The sequence below is a fragment of the Tribolium castaneum genome, chromosome 3 (assembly GCF_031307605.1).
Source record: "Tribolium castaneum strain GA2 chromosome 3, icTriCast1.1, whole genome shotgun sequence".
In the NCBI taxonomy this organism is placed as follows: Eukaryota; Metazoa; Arthropoda; class Insecta; order Coleoptera; family Tenebrionidae; genus Tribolium; species Tribolium castaneum.
The window spans coordinates 8,108,711-8,119,858 of record NC_087396.1 but is presented as its reverse complement, the minus strand read 5'-3'; the positions used below and the strand labels follow the sequence as shown (position 1 = coordinate 8,119,858).

Here is an 11,148-nt window from a genome sequence, read left to right as displayed (position 1 = left end):
CTCCACATTGCCAACTGCAAGTCCAACAAAGTTAACGTCGACAACTACAAGTCCGACAACCACAACACAAACAACGACAAGTCCAATAGTTTCAATATCGACAACAGCAAGCCCAACAACCTGGAGGTCGGCAACTACAAGTCAAGCAGCTTCCACGGCGACAACCACAAGACCAACATCTTTAAGGTCGACAATTACAAGTTTAATAACTTCCACGTCCACAAGTACAAGTCCGACAACCACAACGTCAACAACCACAAGTCCAACGACCTCAAGCTCACGAACTTCAAGTTCAACATCTTCAACGTCAATGACTGCAATTCCAACGACCTCTACGTCGACAACTTCAAGTCCAACGACCTCATCTTTGTCAACTTTAAGTCCGACAACCACATTTTCCACGACCTTAGCCTTGCCAACTACAAGTCCAACAGTTTCAACGACGATAACTGCAAGTCTAACAACTTCCACGTCGACAACTACAAGTCCGACAACCCCAAGTCCAACAACTTCAACGTTAACAACTCCATGTTCAACAACTTCCTCGTTAACAACTACAAGTCTAACGACCACAACGTCTACAACTATAAGTCCGACAACCTCAACGTCGTCGACTACAAGTCCAACAGCCTCTACGTCGACAACTAGAAGTGCTGCGACCACAACGTCGACAACTATAAGTCCGACAACCTCATCGTCGACAACTACAAGTCCAACGATCACAGCTTCAACAATTACAATGCCAGCGACCTTAACGTCACCAACTGCAAGTCTGACAACCATAACATCGTCAACTACAAGTCCAACGACCTCATCCTTACCAACTACAAGTCCGACAACATCTACATTATCCTCACAATCGACGACTAGTTCTGAAACGTCAGTAATAGCAATTACCACACCAACAATAACTTTAACAGTAACTTCAACATCTGTGACAACTGAAGCCTCAACAACAAATGCCCCAATTACAGCCCCACCTTGTTTTAATTCAAGCAAACATCGCGCAGAATCTTGTTACCAATACTATGAATGTATTCCAGTCATGTGGTGGTTTGCCCCTCAACTGAAAGATTGTCCCGAAAGACAGGCTTTTGATTCTTTTACAAACGAATGCGCTGCTTTAGAAACCGTTGACTGCAAATCAAGAACAACAACTTCAGTACCAACAACACCAGCTTTTGTACCAACAGAACCTCCTTGTTTCAATTCAAGCAAACATCCAGCTGCTGATTGTTATCAATATTATGAATGTGTTCCAGTTCTATGGTGGTTTGTACCTCAGCTTAAAAACTGTCCTGCAGGCCAAGCTTTTGATTCTTCCATAAATGATTGTGTACCTTTAGTCAAATGTAAAACAAGAATTACAACGCCGATATCAGTCCCCACCACTGCACCAGCTTTTGTACCAACAGAACCTACATGTTCTAGTTTAAGCAAACATCCTGCAGCTAGCTGTTATCAATATTACGAATGTGTCCAAACGCTGTGGTGGTTCACACCTCAACTCAGGAAATGTCCTGAAGGACAAGCGTTCGACATAAATTTATACAAATGCGTATTAACAGAATTAGTTCTTTGCCAAACTAGAACAACATTACCGGTCATATAAACCATACGTATTTTTTTGTAACAAATAAATCAAGAATAAATTTGTTCGTTCCATTAACTCCATATTTTAATGTTTATTTCCAAGAATTTGAACGAGTTAAAAGCCTGATAAACTTTATTATATAAACGAAACGTTGCAACTCGTCGTTTTATTTTAAATCTTTTAAGGAAGTTGGTCCTGTCGGCGTAAGATTTGATTCCCATTATTTTTCTTCCTTACCAAAGAGTAAACCATTTTCTGTTAAGGTTTGCCAGACAGTGGCGGCTCCTCCGGGTAGACAAGGTAGGCGCCGCCTACCCGGAGTAAATCCAAGCAAATTTATGTATATACTTTTAACAAATTATAATTTGCCATTTGATTGTTTATTCATCATTTTCAATTCTTTCGGTATTAAGATAGCAAAATAATTTCTAAAAAAATGTACGATGAAGTGCGATTGGAAGTCAGAGTATATGAGCGCCGTGACGTGCGCTTTAGTAAGGCGAACAAGCTTACTCCAAGCGGGACTACCGGCCTGCGGCGCATGCTTTGCGACTTCTATACTCATGGCACTCACTTTGTTCATGTCATTTCGTTGCTTAGCAGTACTGTGTAACACCTCACTTTTAGTTAAGTGTTGCGCCAAATGTGGCGCCAGCGGCGCCATTTTTTAATTCTCATTTTGTTGCTTAGAAAAACTGTGGAACACTTCGCCTTTGGTTAAGTGTCGCGCCTTTGGCGCAAATGTGGCGCCTGCGGCGCCATTTTTTTATTTTCATGGCACTCACTGCGTTCGTGTTATTTCGTTGCTTAGCAAAACTGTGGAACACCTCGCCTGTGGTTAAGTGTTGCGCCATCAGCGCACATGTGGCGCCTGCGGCGCCATTTTTTCATTCTCATGGCACTCACTTCGTTCGTGTCATTTCGTTGCTTAGCAAAACTGTGGAACACTTTGCCTGTGATTAAGTGTTGCGCCTTCGGCGCAAATGTGGCGCCTGCGACACCATTTTTTTATTTTCATGTCACTCACTTCGTTTGTATTAGAGTTCCTTTATTGGGAGAGTTGGGACACCGAACGTCAAACCGAGCCAATTTTGTATTATGTGGATAAGGTATATATTTCTATCCTTTTTTATTAAAATTTTTGTTAGTAACTTATGTCAGAGGTTTATGTCGAAAATAATTTCAAGGTTATAATTTTTGTCAAATGCATAAAATGACATAATTTTACGTCAAATTTAACCAGGGACGTAGAAAACGTAGAAATTTTGAGATTACTATTTAAAAAAAGAAAATAATTGAATACTTACCAATACAGCGTGCTCAAAAACTGGCGCACCAACTCAATGGTGTGTGGTAGAGAACTGGTTACATATAAAGGTAAAAATAGTAAAAAAATTCTTTGTATTAAAGCTATTGATAAATAACGGATTTTAAATAAATGATATGTGGCAACGTTGTCTAACAGTCATCATCGCAATACAATTTGAGCAACAATAAAAATAAATTATTTTTGAAACGGTTTCCTAGGAAATAATTCCCAGAGTTGTCACATCTACACATTGTGATTTTTTGGATGAATTTTAATTTTTTTAAATTAAAAAAACTGCTAAAATCTGATAGTAAATTTAAAAATAATTATTCATCTTTTTGTTACGGGTGGATTACCTGGTATGAATTATGAAAATATAAAAAAATAATGAAAACTAAAGAAGTTAACACAATAAGTTTGTAGCTCCAGATTTTTTAAAAGATGACTTCAGGAATTTTTTCAACATTTTTCCTGTAGTCTGCACTTGCTTCTTAATAACGTACCACTGAGTTGGTGCGCGTGTTTTTGAACACCCTGTATTAATGTTCACATTTCTGAAATTTTTCGATATTTATTTTATTATTAAATACATAACTTAAAACATACTTCAATACTAAAAATGCTTTTTTCCAGTCACAATTTTTAGTTAAACATCTCGTCCCAAAAATTGGTCATCAAGAACCCTTCATATTTCCTGTCGTCTGTTTAAATTTTCTAAAAAATGATATTGAAGGTGTTCTTGTATGAAAAACGTAACAAAATCGTGAATTCTAAAGGCTAAAGGCGACCAAGCAGCGACAGGTTCAACTTTCCTAAAAATTAGAACCAATTTTGGGTTCAAGTACCTACGTATTTTATAAATGGATAGACAAATTTCCAAAATCTCATAAATTTTGTACATAACATTACTTAGACAATTCACTTTTCCAAATGCTTGTTAATAATAAACGTAAAACTTGAAAGGAAAGGTTCAATTTCTCTCTCTCTTTCATCGATGATTACCATTTCCTCAAATTAAGGAAAAAATGTTTATGATGAAGAGTTTAGACGTAAAATTCTTGTACTTACAAAGAAATCTTTTTTAAAATTTGGAGTTCATATAAAAAAAAACAGTGAATTGACGACAACTGCCAGTCTAAACCATTTCTAAACGCAGTCAGTCGACGAAAAATGGAAAATTTTTTTGACAAATTTATTTGACTTTTCGCCAAATTTTAAGTGTAACACCACTGATTTCTATTCCAATTTGTTTTTTTTACACATTCCAACCGACGTATATGAAACAAAATTTTGAAAATTGACATTCAGTGTCCCAACTCTCCCAATATAGGAACCCTAGTTTGTATCATTTCGTTGCTTAGCAAAACTGTGGAATACCTCGCCTGTGGTTAAGTGTTGCGTTACGGGGCAAATGTGGCGCCTGCGGCGTCATTTTTCACATTCTCATGATACTCACTTCGTTGGTGTCATTGCGTTGCTTAGCAAAATTGTGGAACACTTCGCTGGTGGTTTTGTGTTGCGCCTGCGGTGTTAATCTGTGCTTCATTATAGTTAAATGTACAGTTCGCCTGAAATAGAAGATAACCATATCGATACTTCTTCGCTTTCGCACATTATCTGTACCCGCTATTGCATGGTTCTTATCGTAATATGGAGACCCATACAGGGTTAGTCGTATTTATGAGGCAATAAATGAACCTTAAAAAGAAACTATAAAATAATGCCAATTAACATTATAACTCGTGTCCTTTCAAAACGGATAAGCATTTTACAGCCCTGGGAAGTAGGGGTTTGGAAAGACGTTTTTGCACCTTAATTTTGGAATCATATGACCAAATATTAGCAAATTTGATAGACTTACTAAAGAGAACATGCCTTTTAATCAGGTAAATACAAAAACCGGATACATCCATCCAATTTCCGGTTACAGCATTTCCGGGTTATATTTTTTGTGTTTTTCTAATTTTCGGCCCTCTGAACACTAGTTTTTTATTGCTTAAATCGATGGAGCAATCAATTACTATTATAAAAGAAATAATCTTCTACACCGCTAAAATGCACCGTTTAAAAGTTATTTTAATTTAAACAGAGACCTGACCACTGTTGGGCACCTTTTCTTTTCACTTCTTTCATAATCTTGTTTTCGTCTTCTACTATCGTTTCTTCGTCTTTCTTCTTGCCTACAACATCTTATGTTAGAGGTTTCTTTTGGTTAAATACTCACTGATTTAAAGTTTAATTCGGTTTTCCTAAGATTTACCGTTTCGTTTCATGTTGTGGTTTTGGTTGTTTTTAACCTCACTTTTTTGAGTTTCCCGTGCCAAGTTTTGGTAAACCGGAAAACTGTAAAGTAAAACACCCTGTCGTTTTCAGAAAATTTGTCGGCTATGGACGTGGTTAGTAGACATGGTTGCGCCGGAACTTTTAGCCAATCAGCAGACGGCGCGCGAATACGTCAAGAGATTACACTTTTGAATTTCATATGTATTTATATGCATGTTTGTATAACTTGGAGAAGATTATAATTACAGGACAATGAAAATTGTAGAATACAAAACTTTTCCAAAGATATAGTGCCACACTTTAGGAAGGTTCATGCGTGAGAAAACGTTTGTATACCAACCCTTAGTCGAAAATATGCCGTTTCTCCCTTGGAGCGAGTTTGGTATAAATACGTATTGCTATTTTGTTCATATTAAAAGACTTCGATATTTATTAGCTAAAATATAACTTATGGAAAGTTTTTGAGTGAGGGGTAATTTTATTTTTGGTCGTAGTACCTAGTAGCCTTTGATTTTAAGCCAATTTAAATTAAATAAAGAACATATAGATTCGTTTTGGAAGGCGAAAGTTTAAAACTAGCATAATCTTCGTTTTAAGTTACACCATTCTCTTAACTAGAACTTTAAATTGTACCCCCCACTTTTTAAAACCACCCCTAACTGAAAAACAAATCTACAATTATGTAATTAAATTACTTTTTCCCTTCTTTCTAATATTTTTTTCTTAGTAATAATGATTCACAATGTAGGAGGCGCTATTTAAAATGTTAAAGGAGTGGCAAGCGACTAGGGGATGAACCCTAAACATAAAGATATGTAATGTTGGTTTTGACCTCTACCTTTGCAAGTCAAATTAAATAATTGTTTGTTTAAATCAAATGGGCTTAAAATCAAAGGCTCCCAATGACTAAAAATTTCAAAATCCACCCCCAATTAAAAAACAAATCAACACTTTTTTACGGTTAGACAAGCTTTTTCTTTCTTTTCCAAAAATTGAGTGTGTCATTGAAAATTTTAAAATAGAGGTGCCTAGCGTCTAAGGAATTGGGGGATGTTTTTAATGGTTGAATCAAAGGGGTTAAAAGTAATACCAAATAAAAGCTATTATTAAGTTTTTTATGTGTGTCGAATTTCAAGTCGGTCGGATTATTTTAAAGCCCTGGTCTGCAAATTAATATTGGTTCTGCAAAATTGAAATTCCCCTCCTAGTGGTGTCCCTGTTTTTTTTTTCACTGCACTGTTATCAAGCAAAACAACACTATTAACTAAAAAAGTCATCACCACTGGGTTTTAATCGTTATTTTTTATTAAAAACCATAAAAAACACGATGTAAACAACACGTTTGTAATCTTGTGACGTATCAACGTGGCGGTTTCCCACTCCTCCACAGAATTACGGCGCAACCATGTCTTTACTAACCATGGGCTTTGGCACACTTGGAAGTGTGATTTGAAAAAATTTGTGTCAAATTTGTGTAAGATTGTGCTGATTTCGACTTTGTCCGCTCAAGAGTCTCGCTTGGAAATACGCAGTTAAAGACCGCCCAACATCAAAGGTCTTATTCTTTCCCATCCTTGTTTTTTCCGTCTTTTCTTCATCTTCTTAGTATTGTCTTGTTGGCATCGGGGGCGCGGATAAGGGGGCTTCGCTTGGAGTTGGAGTATCGAAATAATTTCGAGGACAAGGTGTTAGAATCCTGAAGGATTGCCATCCGATAAGGTTACATCTATCTTTGTACCTCGCAGTTTTATAAGACAAGCTCATCTGGAATCGTTTTGCTAGTGGCTTCGCCTAATTTCGTGACGTCATTTCGTATATTTTTGGTAGCTTTCATTACCGACTAGGTGCATTGATTTTCGTTTCAAGGCTTCACTTTGACGAAAGTTTTTTTTTCTTGTGGCTTGTCAACTTTTCAATGTTTTAGTTAAATTAAATGTAAATTATATGTGTGAGTCCAGATTCGGTAAATTAAGATTTCGTGTCTTTCGTAATATTAATCACGGTTGTGCCGAAGAATTTGTACAAGTACTCTCGTGTATACATATATACACCCAGCTATCTTTATCAATCCCGGTATGTTCTATAGACACCAAGAAGCCCGGGCTTTCCTGTGGACTTAGAGCTGTGTATTCAGCACAAACACATTCTATAATTAGAAACAATTAAACGCAACCGCAGAGGGGTAAGTTTTTTCAACATACAGTTGAAAATATATTTTTCAGTTTTCACAAAGCACATTATGCTTTACTTACTATAAGAGTCCCGTTTGTATATAATGAATAGGTTTTGCGCATTATACACAGCCCGACAATGTTGCCCATATTTACTCACTAAGTTAAATTACCGCTTGGAGTTTTTAGCCTCGGACATCCAAATAATAGTAGGAACAATAACTTACATACTTATTACAGTCTAATTTTTAACATACTTGTATATTACGTAGTAATAATGTCTTATTTGACTTCTGTTTATATTGTAAGAAATTTTTACCTAATGTAATAAAAATAATATTACAAAACTTTATAAGTTTTATGAGAATAATAAAATTTTGAATGCAATCAGTATTATGGCTTTGTAAGTTTGCGACTTATAAATTATAAAAAATAAAAGTTAAAAAAAAATACAATTTAGTACACGATTCCAATTATTTTTCTTCTCATTTTTGATGAATCATAAAAATTTATTACAAAATGAGCCAATTGTAGATACTTATTCATTCTTCATCGTAATTCACGGATAAATAAATGAAAGCTTTTAAAACCCTAAATGCATTAAAAAATTATTATTAAATTTGTTTATTTAGTACACGTAAAAATTTGGATCTTGCATTTCGCCAAAGAAGTTTTTAAAGTTATAATGTCTATAATGCGTTAAATTTGTAATTCTTTTATATTTCAAAAAATAAAAAAAATGCATAAACAGGTGACTAAGTATTTTAATAGAACTCAAATTTGACCTAACTGGATCAGTCATCATATTTTTTTTATTGGAGCAATGTCATTTTTTTGTATAATTGGAAGACCTTCTAATAGGCTTTTATAACTGTGCTACTTATGTTAAATGTAGGCAAAAAAAATATAGTAAAATTTATATTTTTGTTATTTTTTCAAAACACAATAAAAATGCACTTGCATTTTGCTTATCCATCCACCCCAATATATATATATATATATATATATATATATATATATATATATATATATATAAACACCCCAAGACGTTTTGTGCGGTATCCAAAGCCCGTCAACGTGGCAAACTCGCATAGCGCATTACTAAATGCCATCCGATATTAATTTAAGCATTAGAACGGGTGGATGGATAAGCAAAATGCTTCCAGACTCGCAAATGCTCGATGTTAACTACTCTAAGATGTTTAGTTCAGTATTTGAAGCCCACTAATGTAGCAAAAGAACACAACGTATTATGCCTTCCAATACAGGATGTTTTTTTTCAAAAATGAGTCAACCTGGATATCTCAGAAAATAAACAAAAAGTTTAAAAATTTCAAGACAGGTTAATTTTTGTTTTTTAGGAAAACACCTTTAAAAGTGCTTTTGAAAGTTGGAGCAGTAACCCTCTTTGTAATACAAACAACTAATTCAAAATTTTTAATAAAATTACCTTTTTTGCGACGCTTTAAGTGTAAGTTATTTTGACCATAAATGTGAGAGTATTTTTTTTTAATTTAGTTATTTTTTATAATGTTACATGCTGTAAAATTACTTGATAATAGAAGAGGTTGTTTCCCGATAAGTTGATTATTTAATTTAAATTCAATAATGTCTTGCTTAGTCTATAGGACAACTGTAGTTTTCCGTCACATCCTTTAATTGTTATTTTCTTACATTTGTGCATTTTTCGGAAAAGATGCTTCAAGTGTAGTCTGTTTTAATTTGTGTTTTATATTTTCGTGTTTTCCTAAATTATAATTATGTCGTTTTTAGGTTTAAAGAATTTTTGCATTATTTTGGAAAATCCATCACTTATAACTTATTACAGCATTAACATTTTTAGTCACAGGTGACTTTTATAATAGTTTGTTATAATAATCTGCTGGATCTTGTAATGGTTGACGTAGATAAAAATATAACAAAAGGAGTAATACCATCTTGAAGAGGTGGTGTGTATTACAAAATAATTGGTGCTACAATGTTAAAAAGTACTCAAAAAACTGTCCTTTTGTCAAGTAAATGACCTCGTCGGAACTTCTAATATTTTGTTTATTTTTTAAGATATCTAGAGTGGCTTGTTTAAAAAAAAACACTCTCTAATGGAAGGCACTTAGTGCGCTGTATAGCCGAACCTGGTCAAAATAATTTTCATTTGAAGTATCACAAAGGTTTGTATAACAAAGAGGGTTTATACTAAAATTTTCAAAAGTACACGAAAAAGTGCTCAGTTATAAATAAATATTAAGCAGCCTCAAAATTTTCAATTTTTTTATTGGTTTTAAATGTATACAAAAATAAAATAATATTAATATAAAATTTAATAATTGTTAAATTTGTTTAAAGTTTAAAGTTTTTATTAGGCTTATTAGCACACTAGTAGTGCAACAGATATTTTATTCCATTACATGGACATAATAACTATATTAGTTGTTTTGTATGAAGTATTTCTTTTGTCTCATTATTTAATTGTTGAAAACTACCGTGATAATTTTGTCTATAAGAAGACGTTTACGTTTTTTTTTTTAATTGCATATTACAATTTGTGATAATTTCGTGTGCCTAGTATTGGGAAAAATATCTTTAGTGCTCATTACAAACCATGAGATTACAGTTTTCTAAAATTTTTGCATTTTTTAAGATGATATAATAAATATGTTTATCAAAAAATAATGTTTTTATGTTCCCAAATAAGGCCCAACTATAATTAACAGGCTTATTTTGTAACTTATAACGATATCGCTATTTAACGAGAATCGAAATAATAACGATTTTTGTTATAAAAGCTATTTTGTATCTGATTATCGATCGAATAAGAACGAGAACGGTACAGAAATGGATCCGCAGCGAACGAAATGTGAGCCGGTAGGTCCACCTAGAGAAAGTTTGTTTTACATGTTATTTAATGGCAACAATGGAGTGTTATACTCGAATGTAAAAGTTTTTGCACGTTCTGAAAGTAGACACAAAATGATGTCTAGTAATATCGGTCTGAGTTTTTTAAATCGGTACTTTTTTAGTAATAATAGAAAATTTGCGTTGTGATGTAAGCAATGTCTCAACTAATGATTCGTCAGTCTTTCGCTGCATACAATTAACGCTACGATTTACGTTTTGTCTGGTAAACGTCAAATTCAAACGTCAAAACCGTGCGTTGTTTATTGTGATTGTGTTGTATGCTAATATTTTGCAGGAGTTTGTGTTTTGGTAAAATGACTGCTCCTGCACCAAATCTGAAGTCGTATGTAAAGCAAGAAAGAAGAAATAAAGAAAAAACATACGTCTTTCAAGCTATCTTTGTTGGCAAGCTTTCTATCTCTAGTTCTGTGACTGACTGATTAAAAAAGCAACATTGCTGACGTCAGGTCGGGAATTTTCACCTTTTCAATTATTTTTCTCAAAAACGGTAGAGCTTTGGTTAAAATAGAAAAATATGAGTCGCCTATTTTGTTGTTGGCTATCCATAAAAGAATTTTCATTTTTTAGTATAACACTCCATTGTAGAGCATATTCTCCGAAAAATTAAAGCATTTACTCCGAAGCAAAAGCGAGAAGTTTATTATATTGAACAAATGCTTTTCGTTTTTTTTTTCTTTCTTTTCTTTCTATTTGCTTTTACCTAACACTGGTGCTTTAAGCAAATACTTCAACTTTATTCATACGGGCATATGGCCCAATATCCCATCCCAACTTTTTGGGTTACAAAAAACTAGTACGAGGCATTATGGCATAAGGTTTTCAAATATGTTACTCTCAAATTTTTGTGAAATACCCATCAATATATTTAAGATGAG

General features: G+C 33.9%; 1 protein-coding gene and 1 long non-coding RNA gene across 4 annotated transcripts; both read right to left on the bottom strand.

Moving 5' to 3' along the window:
• Positions 1 to 141: 141 nt before the first annotated feature.
• On the bottom strand, positions 142 to 1,608 carry LOC135265761 (uncharacterized). Its single transcript, XM_064355913.1, has 2 exons — positions 1,602 to 1,608; positions 142 to 980 (listed from the first exon to the last, which is right to left on the bottom strand). Exons 1-2 carry the CDS (start codon positions 1,606 to 1,608, stop codon positions 142 to 144), a joined length of 846 nt encoding a protein of 281 aa, XP_064211983.1.
• Positions 1,609 to 1,675: 67 nt separating this feature from the next.
• On the bottom strand, positions 1,676 to 10,987 carry LOC135265746 (uncharacterized). 3 transcript variants are annotated; one of them, XR_010333594.1, is made up of 3 exons: positions 5,164 to 10,987; positions 2,169 to 5,083; positions 1,676 to 2,022 (listed from the first exon to the last, which is right to left on the bottom strand). It is a non-coding gene; the product is annotated as an uncharacterized LOC135265746 (long non-coding RNA). The 3 variants fall into 3 exon arrangements; XR_010333593.1 differs by having other exon boundaries at positions 1,676 to 4,471; positions 4,527 to 5,083; XR_010333592.1 differs by having other exon boundaries at positions 1,676 to 4,714; positions 4,765 to 5,083.
• Positions 10,988 to 11,148: the final 161 nt, after the last annotated feature.